We start from the raw sequence: 15,289 nt of genomic DNA on the forward strand, positions 1-15,289 counted from the left end.
TCAGTGGTTCATTCAGGCTAGTGTTGGTCATTGTTGATTGAGCAATTTTGCGAGTATAATTGTAACCAGACATCGCAACAAAGGCTAAGTACACCTTTCTGCTTTAGCCAAAGGTTGCAAGGAGAAACTCGCTTCAACATCAATGTCTAAACTAAAGGCAAAAAAATCTTTTGCTTGCACATCTCTTTATTCAGAAGATTTATATGCCAAATAGAAGGATGTAATTAAATATTTAATTTTAAATTAAAAAAATTCTCAATTTTTCTTATCCGTAATATATGTAATATTTTTATCACTATATATAAAAAACGCCTTTATACAAAAAAAATAATTCTCAATTTTTTTTTAAATTTATTTTCACGACTACATTGCAGGACCATCAAGCCATTCACTTTGAGCGGTGGGATCAGAATTTCGGCCGAAATTTTGATCTCGAACTGTTGAAAATCTCGACTGAAATTTCAGATCCTTCCTCCAAAATTTTGACTTGATGATCCTGCGCATTTCCAAGCTCTTTAACTTTAAAACACTCCAAGCTCGAGAGGATGTTTTTCCCGTGTCCGAACCATTTATGGCATTTACAGCTGTAACAGTTAACGGTTGTTTCTGGTTGGTCCTTTCTTGATGTTGTCGTCCAAAAGGAAATCAGAGGAAGAATGAATGCTCCGGGGAAGACCGTTTGCGTCACAGGTGCTTCTGGTTACATTGCTTCATGGCTGGTGAAGCTTCTTCTTGCCAGAGGATACACTGTTAAAGCTTCTGTTCGCGATCCAAGTCAGTTCTATGACTTCTTAACTCTTCCCCTATGAAATCTTTTAGATTCTGTTCTGGGTTTCGATTTAGAAGTAGGTTTATGGATAACAAAGTTTTCACATTCTAGGGATCAGATGATGACTTGTTCAGCTATTGCGTACCCTAACACACTAGTTTCAGTAACTTATTAGTCAATTACTCTTGCAAATGGGTGTCTCGATAGGTTGTCGTGAGCTTAATGGCCCGCAAAAACCTCATTTCAGTTTTCGCACCTCAGTTGAGAGTTGAAAGCAGTCCATTTGGCTGTCAATTTTCGCATTCTTGTGTAAGCATAGATCACCTCTGAGAAGTACAATTTTTATAATCAGAGGCTCTCATTGACTCACCCCATCTCATTTCGTGAAGGAAAGTTGAAAATCTTCGATCCTATACCACATAAAAAAAAAGCCAATTTTCTCAAACCTTTGAACTCTTTGGCCACCTTGATTTAATAGATTTGACTTCTATTATGTGAAAGTGGTGGCTTTACCAGAATGGTTTGTTGTTTTAGAGAAAAAGATCGTGATTTTTTTATTGTTTCATGGGTCAAAACTTGACAAGTAGCAACGACAAAAATCCCTGATGATCATTTTTTTTAATTCATCAAAGAAAAAGATTTATTCAATCATCACGATGCCTTACCATTACAATTGTTAGGTGTGTCACTTGCGATTGTGACATAATGAAAATTTTGCTTGCTTACCCATTGCAGGCTAAGAATACCTATCTATTCATAGTTTCATCAAACTAATTTTTAAGTTCTTATGCTGTCACAGATGATCCAAAGAAGACAGAACATTTACTTGCCCTTGATGGGGCAAAGGAAAGACTTCAGTTATTCAAAGCAAATTTATTGGAAGAAGGATCATTTGATTCTGTAATTGATGGGTGTGAAGGAGTCTTTCACACAGCATCTCCCTTTTATTATGCAACCAAGGATCCACAGGTTTATCCTCGTTACATCCGTCGAGATACTTTTAACTGCTATTTTTTGTTTTATAATTTGTTTAGCTTGGAAGCTTAAATCCACTTGCCTGAACCTTAATATCTTGCAATTCACTTGGTTATCTTGCCAAATCTTATTCCCATGTTGTTGCTATACAAAACGTTTCCTATGGTACTTACTGGGCTTGTTTACTTGCTTGTGTTCTGCATTAACTTATGATTTTTCTCTAGTTTGATATTATTTTCATTGTCTGCTACATGTATCAGTGTGATGATTATTGGAGTTAGTAACTTCAGTCAGTTAATCAATGTGCACTTCCTCCAAGTTAATTTTCATTTGGGTAATTTGTCAGCAGTGAAATGCTGGTTCACATCTCTATTAGCTGCCTTGTTGTATACTGGTTCTAGTTTTTCCTGAAACATTAGTTTTACTAGCTTCTGGATATTGTTGGGACTTGTAAATGGATCTCATTGAGGTCTTAGAGTTATAGTCACTCAGCTTGTCTATATTCTCTTTAACTTACCACTTATTATAGGTAATATGCAAATGTCTTGAACCAACTTTAAGCATTTGTGACTACTACAATAACTGCTGATTCTCTGTTTTACTTTGCATTTCAGGCTGACTTAATTGATCCTGCATTGAAGGGAACTCTAAATGTTCTTGGATCCTGTGCAAAAACCTCATCTGTTAAAAGAGTGGTTATAACATCCTCTATCGCTGCAGTTATATATGGTAGAAAACCTCGCACGCCAGATGTAGTAGTTGATGAGACTTGGTTTTCAGATCCAGAAATTTGCCAGAAGTTGAAGGTGTGTGTATTTATACAGTCTCCTAAGTTTCTGGTGTTTTAAGCACTTGACTTTGGAGAGTTGGCTCTGTAAATCCTTGGGCTATTGAATATTCTGTCGTTTCTTGTACTTTTTGTGAGAGGATCAACTTGCTACTGACTTATACTAGCTTCTTGCATGCCATGCCAACAGCAGGTGTTCAAATTATATATTTTATTAAGTGAGATAAGGTAGGCTGACATATTTAATGACATAAGGGGGGGGGGGTGAAAGGAGAGGCTATGGGAGGATTGTACACACTGACAGTGTCTTCTTCCTTTACCCTATTTCTTTGCACTAATTTTTTTGTCTATCTTCATAGAGAAACTTATTTTGAGCTAATAGTCTGGAATGGAATTATAACCATGGGACAGATTACTAATTTGTTGATCCAATACATGTAACAAGCTTTTTTTTCCTTCTTATAGCTTTGGTATGTACTTTCAAAGACCTTGGCCGAGGAAGCTGCATGGAAATTTGCAAAGGAGAGAGGGATGGACATAGTTACAGTAAATCCAGCAATGGTAATTGGTCCTCTTTTACAGCCAACTCTTAATACAAGTTCCGAGGCAATTCTGAAATTAATAAATGGTATGTTCACCTACATTTAAAGTTACTTTTCTCTCCCTTAACCCCCATATCCTTTAATTTCCTATCTTACACTTTTGACACCCATCTTGGTGAGTGAGCATTCTATTTCATGGTCAGTACATACAAAATAACAGGTTATTTTCCTAGAATGTCTTCAATGAACATGATTGAGAATGGTATAGCATATGCAGTTAGTGTAATCAGCCAATTCATGCACAGTCCAAAGGAAATTCACTTGCATGCAGCTCACCGTGTGCTATGATATTTAAAAGGGACGCCAGGGAGAGGCCTTTTATTTATAAGGAATAAAAGAATGATACTAGAAGCATACACTGATGCTGATTATGCAGGGTCAGCGGTAGTTAGAAGGTCAACCACAAGATATTGCACCTTTCTTGGTGGCAATCTTGTGACATGGAGGAGCAAGAAGCAAAATGTTGTGGCCCGGTCAAGTGCAAAAGCCGAATTCCGTGCAATGGCTCAAGGAATATGTGAATTTCTTTGGTTGAAGATTATCTTAGAAGACCTAAAGGTTGAATGGGGTGGACCAATGAGACTACTATGACAACAAATCAGCAATCAATATAGCACATAACCCTATTTAACATGACCGAACCAAGCACATTGAGATTGACAGACACTTCATCAAAGAGAAGCTGGATAGCGGACTGATTTGTAAGCCGTATGTGTCTACACATAGTCAACTTGCTGATGTACTTACTAAAGGATTAAGCAGCTCAGCATTCCAAAATTGCATATCCAAGCTGGGAATGGAGAATGCCTATTCACCAGCTTGAAGGGGAGAGTGGAAAATCTTAGAATCATATCATAATATTTTATTAGTATCTTTAATCTAAGTAGATCATATTGTAATATTCTATTATAGGTATTTTTCTTATTGTATTTTTTTATTCTAGGTTGATTACTCATTTATTGCAATCTTCTATTCTAGGTAGATTTCTCATTTATCGTAATCTTCTATTCTAGGTAGATTTCTCATTTATTCTAATCTTCTAGGTAGGATATGTTTTCCTATTTTGTAGATAGTAGCTGTATAGGATATCTTCCTATTCTGTAGATGGCAACTGTATAGCTTCTTTCCTATTTCATAGATAACAGTTGTGTATATATTAATTGTAAAGTTCTGAATAATATACAAAAGAATCAAACACTTCAATTCCTATTTCGTCAAGGCTTGAAAGCTGGACAGCAATCCCAAGATTGGTTGGCTCTGATGCCATGACGAAATAGGAATTGAAGTGTTTGATTCTTCTGTATATTATTCAGAACTTTACAATCAATATATACATAGCTACTATCTATGAAATAGGAAAGAAGCTATACAACTGTCATCTACAGAATAGGAAGATATCCTATACAAACTACTATCTACATAATAGGAAAAAATATCCTACCTAGAAGATTAGAATAAATGAGAAATCTACCTAGAATAGAAAATTACAATAAATGAGAAATCTACCTAGAATAGAAGATTGCAATAAATGAGTAATCTCCTAGAATAGAAAAATAAAATAAGAAAAATACCTATAATAGAATATTACAATATGATCTACTTAGATTAAAGATACTAATAAGATATTATGATATGATTCTAAGATTTTCCACAGTATTTTCAGTTATTGAAAAGCTGCTTCGAAGTGTAACTGTTCTTTCAGATGAATGAAGTATAATTTAGATAGCCAGATAATTGTTCTCCTGAGATGAGCTTTTTTAAAGCAAAACTTCAGTAGGACAACTAAATTGAACAAATCTTGGATCTATTAAAAAAGAAAGGCTACAGGATTTTCAGGTCATTAGCTGAATTTGTGCTAAAGTATGTCTGTATAAGGGAATTGTGCCACAAAATTTTTGGAAAATCAGTCAATGTGGTTGATCACAAGTAGTGAAAACTATGATGAACCCTGTTTTTATGTATGCCTGAGTATTCTAGGCAAAACTAAAGATTACTACTCTTAGTGATTTTTAATATTATCATGAGGTCACGTACCTGGCCCTGTGGCAAATGTGAACAGATTTAGGCAGGTCCATGTGAAGTGGACAGCAAACTTATATTACTGGTCAGTTTTCAGCCTGCAAATGAACAAGAACTTGCTAAAAAGTGAAGACATTTTATGTAACAATGCAACCTAGTGGATTCATGTAACGGTCACTTTTTTGTCTCAGTTTTAAGTTTCTATTTCATTGAGGCTAAAACTTAGGTGAGATTGGTGGTTTCTTCTATAACATGGACCCACTGACGTTTACCACTTGACAAGTAATAATGGTACTCTTCACTATGTTATCATAATCAGCATGGTTTCTGCTGTATATTTTTGTTAACAGTTTTAATTCCAAAATACCAATTTTCTATCATAAAGTCTATTATTTTAGATACAGTACAAGTTCCACACGGATTGGGTGATTCCATAATATTTAGTACACTATTTAGACAATTTACTGGCTCTTGTAAGAGAATACATTTGATACAATTATTAGAAAGAAAAAAAAATGAAAACATATTGTACAAGCAATATATGCCCAAGTTGTCCCCCCCCCCTCTTCCCTCTGGTTATCATATTAATGCCTAGTTTTGTTATCCTGCAGGAGCAGAGACATTCCCCAATGCAACACTTGGATGGGTTAATGTTAAAGATGTTGCACATGCACAGATACTGGCTTTTGAGATTCCTTCAGCCAATGGAAGATATCTTTTAGTTGAGAGAGTACTGCATTACTCACAGATGGTGAAAATTTTGCGTGAACTTTATCCAACTTTACATCTTCCAGGGAGGTAAGTTTTGAAAACCAGAATGTCAAGTCAAATGTTTATATACCGTATGAGATATTTGATTAAAAGCTCTAGATTTATTAAGTACGTTTTTCTTGGTTCAATCTATCAAACAACTCAATGTTTTCATAATAATTTTACAGTTTTTTTATTCCAATATTGAACTGAGATGCAGTATTCAACTTCTGTAATAAAAAATCACATTTCACTTTGTTGCACACAATCTCCATGTTGATTTATCACATGTCCTCCCATGCTTTGCATGCTGTGTCAAACATGTATGTTTTCTCTGAAGATGCTTTTACGGTTTGATGTTTCCTTTGTGGCCCAACTCAGTTTGATGTTTAATGCTGCTAAATATATGTGAGATTTACCTTTTGTTATGTAATGTGTTTGTAATAAACTGCAGTAGTTCTTAGTTTATTTTTAGTGTATTTCTAGTTGTTATGGATGGTTTGTCAGTTGTTATTTAGTTCCCTAGTTCGGCAAGAGCTGTAGTGTCCTTGATGCATTGCTTTAATTTTTGTAACTCTTGTAAGTAGTCAAACCACTCCCAAAAATCATCCCTCATCTCATTAGTGTCTTAAAAATCGATAGGCTGTCACTTCTAGGCTATTTAACTACTTTCAAGGAAGTGTTTCTCCTGCTCAGGGAAGAAGGTGGGAGGGTCTCATGTTTTCACTCCCTCTTGCTGTTTAAGATTCAAATATTTGAGGTATGAACACATCATTCATAACTAAATTGTACAGGTTTTGACATTTTCAAGATGGAAGTATCTTAAGGTTTGATCAGTACTTGTATGAACATTTTTTCTTTCTTGAGAAGAATGAGTGCTCAATGACCAGGTCACTACAAGTTGTTGGACATGTAACCATTCCCAAGATGCATGCTGTTCCCTCTTCTCAGAAAATATCCATGATAATGTCCCTCAATAGCAATAGCTTAGAGATTTTGTTTTACCTCAAAGGACATACGTTCATGTTCCACTTAAACCTGCCATCTAAGGAAGTATGTTTTTTTGGCTGTTTGACAGTACTTTTGAATGCTTTTTTGGTGTTTCAGAAACCCATATTTGGGTCTCTTAGCTGATCGCTATGCTAGGAAGATAAAAATTGTTTTGCTGTCAATATTTACAGGTGCTCGAATGACAAACCTTATGCACCAACCTACCAAGTTTCCCAAGAGAGAGCAAAAGGCTTGGGCATTAATTTCATTCCCCTGGAGACAAGCCTGAAGGAAACTGTCAAAAGCTTGAAGGAAGGAGGCTTTCTTAATACCCGAAGCATGCTTTAGAAGGAAAAAGTTAATGGACATTTGTTAATCCGTGGTTGCAAGCTGTTGGCCAAACTCGATTTCTTAGAGGAATTTGAGCTTCCTGAAGGGATGTGGTTTATCTGGTGGATAGGTTCCAACCTCGCCAAGAGGGACATCCTTGTGCATTGGCACTGCCTCTACCAATAGATGCGGGAAAAGAGATGAAGGAAAACAAAGTAATAGTGTTCCTTGGAGAAGATTTCTGCTCACATCTTACAAGAATAAGCATTGCTGGAACTGGGAAAGGACTTAACTATTTAGAGGAATGTTTAGAGTTCCCATCATTTATCTAATCAAATATAACCTTTCTATTGATCTACAATATGTATCTATCCATGCACTTATATTGGCACTCTGACCTTCATTCTTTCCTTATTTTCAATTTTTGTTGGTCTGAATCTTAGCTACGGTGTCCATAAATTTATAGTTTCATCCAATTACTTATTTGGCAATATGGTAGATCACTAGTTCCTAAACGGCTACACTGCAAGTCCTAAAACCTCTCCATGCATAGAGATTGGATGCTGCCCGCATAAGGGTGAACAAAAGTTTATCAAGCCTGAAGTATATAATAGAAACCCTGAATAAGTAGATTCGGAAGCAAAGCCATTTAGCAATTAATGAGATCCTTCAGTACGAAATCCATAATATCTGTTCCATCAACTTCATAAGATTAAAACAAAGCTGAGTGTGTTAAGAAACAAATCGAGTTCACAGCTTACAATCACGTCCATCAAGCACTGCCTTGAGCAGTGAAAGACAAACATCAAGGACCTCTTTTTAGATAACCAAGCTTATGTTTCACGGATACATGTAAATAAGCAAGTGTTTTTGTGGCTACGGTAACCATTCCAGCATTCAAATGCAGCAAAACAGCTTGCATGTTTCAGACTTTCCTCATCAGGAGAAACAACCTCTGGTCCAACTCAAAATTGGCAGCATTAGAAGGATCTCCCTTCAGCATCATCAGCAGGCCACCATATGAAACATACATCTCCCTGAACCCAAACAAATAGAATCAGCGATAACAAAATAATTTTACAATTAGCTCGTCATAGAATGATCGACACTCTCATAGGGGTTGAAAGAACATGAATCAAGACACAACAGATAAATAGTTTGGGAAATAGTAAAATACACTTTGACATTGGCTCCAGAGCCTTCCTCTGAGATCTTAAACAGCTTTCCATGCATGACATATTCAAATTTATCTGCCAGCGACTTTCTATTTCCCTGCAGAGGTGGCACAATTCGTAATTCAGTGAATACCTTTCAAAATCCTTGACTGTACTGAACAAAAAGAGCACAAGTGATAGGAAATAAACACCAAAATCACACTCCCAGAAATTTATTGGCCTCTGAAATCCCAGCTGAAACCTCAAGAAACCCTAGTTTACCCTTAAAAACCCTAATTGAGTGCTGGACGCCTGGACCTACTTCAGAAGATCCTAAAAATCTAACCCTAAATTTCGGAATTACATCACCCACCCCAACCTATGTTAAGAGCAGACCAATTGAATGATATCACAAGCATTTAATCCATCATTTTCTGAAACCTTTAGTATATGTCAAAATGAATGTCATGAATAAACATATAACCATCCTTTCAGAATATCTGACAGTTTGAAATTCAAGAATGATACTATTCTGAACTAATTTGTCATGTGGTGCTCATTAGCTAGGGCACCAAGAGCCCAATAAGGGTTCTGCCTGATCAATCCACCGACAACCTGAGCCCAAGTAGATCTTACAGAATTCCAATCTTAAAATGAGCTCAGGAATCAGATAGACAACAATTTAATCGTTTCAGACAGAACAAACTGTTCATCAAACATACCCAGTATTTTTCCCTTTTACAAGGCACGAGTTGATGCATCCTTCTGCAGCATTTCTAAATTTACCGAATAAGCAGGCATTTGACCAGCTTTTCTCATCCTTAACAAAACCCACCTCCCAAACACACACAAACCCCTCATCACCCACGCCACCCCCACCCCCAAATTTTTTTTTTTTGAGTTAGCAAGCACATCCTAAGGTAGGGATATTACAAATGAAAATAAGCGCATTACCTGAATAAAAAAACCAGTATCAGGAGTTCCATCCAAACTTAATGTATTAGCAAGTACCATCGTGAATTTCTCCCCAACATGAAGACGATATATTTCCGTATTCACATCTAGCTGCATGTACATATCGAACTGCTCACTTTGTGCTTCAATGCGAGAAACTACATATCCATATTCTAAACATTTAGTATTCATACTGATAATATACCCGGGCACAGTCTCTAAAAACATGATAAGACCACAATGGAAATTGAGTAATTCATTGCATAGGAACTGCAATCTGTTAATTTCAGAGGAAATTTTTGCAGATTAATTAGCACGTAAGCAAACAACTGCTCCATATGGGACAACAATAGAGAATCTACAAACATCTACAAAATGGTCAGTGGGAATCATTGCCTGGTTGTGCACTTAAAGAACGATTTGATGGTGTGAGTCAGATGTCCATGTGTACCCATAGAAACAAGCCCCAAAACCAGCCCAGCAAGGCTGTGCGATGCAACTACTGTGAGAAGCAGGCTGGTCTGATGACGTGGCAAGTTTTTTATGGTTCAATAGAACATCAAACAAGGCAGCGCTACTCCAAATAGAAAAATGAATGAAGAAGAAAATATAAGCACCAAAAAGAATGTTCATGTGAACAGTGTCAACTAGTATATGCCTAGTCTGTCAATGATTTTAGAAGACTGTATAGACCCATCAAGTGGAGAAAGATTCTATCCTAACAATGCCATAGTTTAGTTTCAAAATTCATTTTGTTACTGTTTAGGAGTTCTATTTTACTTGCTTAGCTTATTTAGTAGTTTCTAATTTTGACACTTCCTATTTCTTGTAAAGCCTTACCCAAAGCTATAGGCAGCCCTCTTGTTGCAGTAGGAAAATGACTGGAAGAAAATGAACTTGAGGCTTTTCCCGTAAAAGATGTTTAAAATGCACCATCAAATGTTGATATGATTATTCTAACCTAAAAAAAATAAACGTTGATATGATTATCAACTCATATGACTCAGCTTTACTTGTTAATTCCGCCATTCGACATAATTTTTATATGGTGCCAAACAATGTTACATCTGATGAGGGATGAGGGTTTGCAATCGTACGTCAGAGCCTGCATAGTACGCAATAGGCTCTGTATGTCTGGAGACGAGGTTTCTCTGATGTTTTTACCATTTTTAGAAGATATTGCAGACATCCGCAGCTGATGCAGCCTTGAATGGAATGTCCAAACAAGGGAGAAAATGATAGATTTCAATGAACTAGGTCAAAACCCAGTTTCAAACTAGACTGTCATGACTTGTTCTAGAAGTTGTAGGACTCTAATGGGGATTGGGGTTTGGTTTTTTTTTTTTTTTTTGGGGGGGGGGGGGCCCCGCCGCCCGCCCGGGGGAGCACTTTGGCTCCCCGACGGGACCACCACAAAAACGGGGGCCGGGTGGTGAGGAGGTTTTTTTTTTTTTTTTTTTTTTTCATTTTCAGTGGTGGGGCCCCTCTTTTGTGGTGGCCTGCGGGGGCCTGGCCGTGTCGGGGGGTCAGCTAGGAAGAACGGAGAGCAACGAGACAGGCGATTAAAAGGGAAAGAAGGAAGAGAAGGGAGGTCGCAAAAGCATAAACCACCAGGCTTCAATCAAAAAACAAACTCAATGTTCCTTTCTTCACTGTCATATAAATGGATTATATACCTATTTATTATGAACAAAAAGTCAAAGAAGAAGATTTCTAACAACTTCCTAAAACATGAACTAGCAAATAAAAATTCATATGGATTGTCTTGATGAAATAAATAAATAAATAAAACTTGGGGGGGGGGGGAATGCAATGGAGGAAGGCTGAAAATGAGTACCTCTATCGAACTTTTTACCATCTGGATTCAACCGAGTCACAGTAAATATATCTTCAAAAAGAAGCTCAACCATCCTTCAAGAAGTTCTCTTAACAACCAAATTTCACCTACAAAAGGAAGCAAAGCCACAACAATTAACCAAAGGCACTCATCTATAAGAGAAGGGGCATATCTTAAGCCCATAGAAGCATCAAAAAACAAGCTACAAAGATCAAAGAGTTCTTCTGACAACAATCATGTTTACTTGCTCTTTGAGATATTATAGATCATGATAATACCATGGTTTGTAGCTAAACGTAACAAAGATTTTAATGCAACAGAAAAGACAAACAAAGAAAGGGGCACAAATTCTCCTGTTCTGTGAGAAGGCACCAAGAGGAAACTGCTCGGTTCTGATCACCTCCTTCACTTTAACTTGACACTAGTTTGGATGGGCATTACCAAAATTAGCTTTCTTCCCCCACCCATGCCACCTCCCAATATTGGTGATCAAATTGCCCTGACTGGAACGTTGAGAGATGCTTGAATCACAGTCAAATGTTCAATACGATAAGGGGAAGTCAAAAGTAGCAATAGATTTATCCATTCAAAATTTATGATTGTGTGATTTTTTCTAAGACTCGTAACCCTAAGCAAAACAAGATTGTAAGCCAAGAATGGATTAGCTGAACCACAATTGCAGGGGGAGAAGCTTTGATGATGATAAATTTCACAGATCATAGAACAGAAAATAAATTAACTATGACCTGACCGAATAAGGGGAGGTATTTTTTATTAAATGAATTAAGGTGACAAATTTTCTATTCATAGAAGGAAGGAGCTAACAGACCCTCCCCCCCCCCCCCCAACTTTTGGTGAAGTTTAACTGACAATAACATCAACATCAACAGAAAAGGCAATAACATCAGGAACATTAACATCATATTTTTATTTTTTTTGGTAAACACATTAACATCATATTAAAGCATGCAAACTAGATAGTATAGACCACCTAAAATCAAGTGTTGATTCTAAAGCCCAATTATTCCAGATTGTCAAATTAGCACTAGGATTTTAATTGCAGTTTACGAGACTTAATATGACCAGTAAGGTTTTATTTGACTTCCACAATCAAAAAAAAGAACCAGGGCGTATTAATAACTTCAGTTCTTACAACAATTTGTTCCAAGTTTACTTCTGATTTTGAGTTTACTAAGGAAGGGGGGGATACTAGATTACCTTTGAGATGCCCCAAGTGAGTATCGATAGCTTATAGGTTGTATAAGACCAACAGCAGTTCCAACTCGTATGAACAGGGGGGAAAATTCCTTTCCAAATACCACTCAAACTACTGATGCAGCCACAACATTAAGGTCATTAGGGTCTGTTTTGTCCATATGCAATATATCCTCCAAATATTCTTTCAATAACGGGTAACATGTATCACCTACTTCACCAGCACGGTCAAGTCCATCAAGTAATACATCAACTGTGGCCTCATTTGGCATAAACCCCAAATCCTGATTCTTCAATATGCAAAGAGCTGAATGAAAACGGTTGGAGTTCATCAGGAAACGGATGATCATATTCAATGTAACAGAGTCAAGATCAATCCCAACTTCAGCCATCTCACTTAGTAACCACTTAATTGAATTCAAATCCCTCAATTTACAAAGCCAACGGAGCATTATCTTGCATAGACATGCATTAGGAATTAGACCAACCTCCTTCATCTGTCTATACAATGCCAAAGCATCTCCAGTTCTACCTGCCTGCAGAAGCCCATGGATCGCGACAGTATATGATACAACATCAAGGGGGTACTTTTCAGCAATTGCCTTCCTGAACAACCCGATCGCTCTATTAATCTTACCTACTTTAATAAGCTCATCAACGATCACAGTATGTACGTGAGCATCAATGGCGGACCCACTCATGACTAACCTATGATAAACATTAACTGATTCTTCAATTCTTCCTGTTCTGCATAATCCACATAAGAATGCAGCATAACTATACCGATCTGGGATAAAATCTCTGTCTACCATCTCAAAATAAAAATCTACAGCTTGTGAAGGGTATCCAGCTTTGCATAGAAAACACAGAACGGAGTTGCAGACAACTAGGTCAGCTGGTACAGCAAGCCCTCTACCCAGATTGGGGGGAAGTGCAAATCGTCGTGACAAACATAAAGTGGACAATACAGAAGAAAATGTATATGAATCAGGTTTTAGGTTCATTTTTGGCAACCCAAAGAAGATGCCAAGTGCATCATCATACTTTCCAATCTTAGACAGAGAATCTATTAGGACATTACAAAGAACCAAGTCACGCAAACATCCTCTAGTTTCCATGATACTTAAAATCCCATACACCCTATCCAACATATAGGATCTCATAAACCCCTTAACCAGTGAAGTATAGGTTACAACATTAGGAGAAAGACCAATTTCAATCATCTTCTTCAATAAATAACTTGCTTCATCAAGTCTTCCAGTTCTACTTAACCCATCAATCAATATACTCCAAGAAGTCACCGAAATGGGAATACCAGAAGTTATCATTAATGCAAAGACTTGAAAAGACTCAGCAAGCTTGCCACTTTTGCAAAAACAATTCAAAACCATTATAAAGGTCTCCATGTTTGGATAAAAACCCCACCTCAACATCATTTGTAAAACATCCCAAAGACCAGACAAATGACACAACTTGCAAAGATTACAAATTGCAATATTAAATGTCAAAAAGTTTGGGAGTCTTGTATCTCTTAATACCCCAAGGGCATGATCAACATGCCCAATCTTAAAGAAGGCATCCATCACCATGTTCCGTGCAAAGGTATTCGGAGTGTAACCCGAACAAACCATCTCCTCAAAAGTCTCTGAAACAAATCTATATATCCCTCCATGCCAATAGATTCTCAACAGGATAAGAAAAGTTTGTGGCTTTGTACGACAGCCAAAATGCTCCAACTCTTTAACAAGAATTTTCACGGATTTAAGCCGAAAGGTGAGCCGAGAGACAACAACAACCATTCGATCAAAAGATTCACGATTATGAAAATAATTTGGTTGACGAGCACACCATAAGAAAAAACTCAGTGTGATCATATCGGAAGGACAATTAAATAAAGTCGATTCCACAATCTGTGGAGTGAGGACTTGACACCTAAATGGGAGTACTGAATGAGAAAACTTCTCTATATTATCATTACCGGGTGAGCTACTCTCCAATGATAGCATTTGATGGATGTATTTCAAGGATTGGTTTTTAAGGATTCGATTTGAAGTTTTCTGTAGCAACCTCCAGCTCAATATCATAACGATAAGCATTAAAAGGGGAGAGAAATTCTTAACAATACTAAGAGCAACAAAAAGGAGAGCATCTAGCGTATATTGAACAAATAAGTAGTGATAAGTTGATACCACAGAGAACATAAACAGAACTGTTATAGGAGAGAGGCTAGGGACGAGAGTACACACCAGGGAGATGGGTTTTTCTATCTCTCCAAACCCGATAAGCCTCGAGCAATGAATCTGCTCAGAAACCCTACAGAGAGGTGAGGAAGAAATGATGTTTTCAGCAACAGAAAATCGATTTCGAAAGAAAGAAAAAAAATCTTTTCTCCACAGAGCCAAGTTGGATTTGGAAGGGAAATAGACGAAAGTAAAAAGCTGCTACCTTACACAGCAGATTGCTCAAACTCCCCTGCGGCGAAGACAAAAACCCCTGGAGGAAACAGGTAAAACTTTAATCGAACAAGAAGAAGAACGGCAATTTTCTGCGGCACCCCTGAGTTACCCCTAAAACCAAATTCTATTTCTATCCCATGACTTGTCTAATTTATTAATCAGAGCCTCGTGCATGGGCTGTAACAAAGGCCGGACTGGGCCGGACTTTTGTAATTTCAAATCCAGCCCAATATATTATAATCTAAAATTATTCCTGCCCTTACCTTAATTCGAAGCTAAGGATTATTGTCCTGATCCAAAATCCTACAGATCCAAGCCAAGCTCATTCCTGCACTGATTGACCCTGTCCCTAGACTTGATTGGCCATGTCCGTAGCCCTAAGTTGGCCCTTACCTTGATTGACCCTACACTTGGCCTTGGCTGACCATATCTTTGTCATTGTTCGTAATTT

At 37.2% G+C, this 15,289-nt stretch overlaps 2 protein-coding genes across 2 annotated transcripts; one reads left to right on the top strand and one right to left on the bottom strand.

Moving 5' to 3' along the window:
* The first annotated feature begins 457 nt into the window (after window positions 1–457).
* Window positions 458–7,759, top strand: LOC149003528 (phenylacetaldehyde reductase-like). Its single transcript, XM_089136326.1, has 6 exons — window positions 458–774; window positions 1,569–1,738; window positions 2,359–2,550; window positions 2,997–3,159; window positions 5,764–5,950; window positions 7,084–7,759. Exons 1-6 carry the CDS (start codon window positions 657–659, stop codon window positions 7,238–7,240), a joined length of 987 nt encoding a protein of 328 aa, XP_088992452.1. The 5' UTR covers window positions 458–656; the 3' UTR covers window positions 7,241–7,759.
* Window positions 7,760–7,897: 138 nt separating this feature from the next.
* On the bottom strand, window positions 7,898–14,959 carry LOC149003529 (DNA-directed RNA polymerases II and V subunit 8A-like). Its single transcript, XM_089136327.1, has 6 exons — window positions 14,828–14,959; window positions 14,629–14,695; window positions 11,168–11,274; window positions 9,331–9,488; window positions 8,400–8,494; window positions 7,898–8,259 (listed from the first exon to the last, which is right to left on the bottom strand). The coding sequence occupies exons 3-6, from the start codon at window positions 11,238–11,240 to the stop codon at window positions 8,148–8,150; spliced, it is 438 nt and encodes a 145-aa protein (XP_088992453.1). The 5' UTR covers window positions 11,241–11,274; window positions 14,629–14,695; window positions 14,828–14,959; the 3' UTR covers window positions 7,898–8,147.
* Window positions 14,960–15,289: the final 330 nt, after the last annotated feature.

The sequence above is a fragment of the Hakea prostrata genome, chromosome 10, assembly GCF_041222555.1.
Source record: "Hakea prostrata isolate BN-2017 chromosome 10, UWA_Hpros_2, whole genome shotgun sequence".
Lineage (NCBI taxonomy): Eukaryota > Viridiplantae > Streptophyta > Magnoliopsida > Proteales > Proteaceae > Hakea > Hakea prostrata.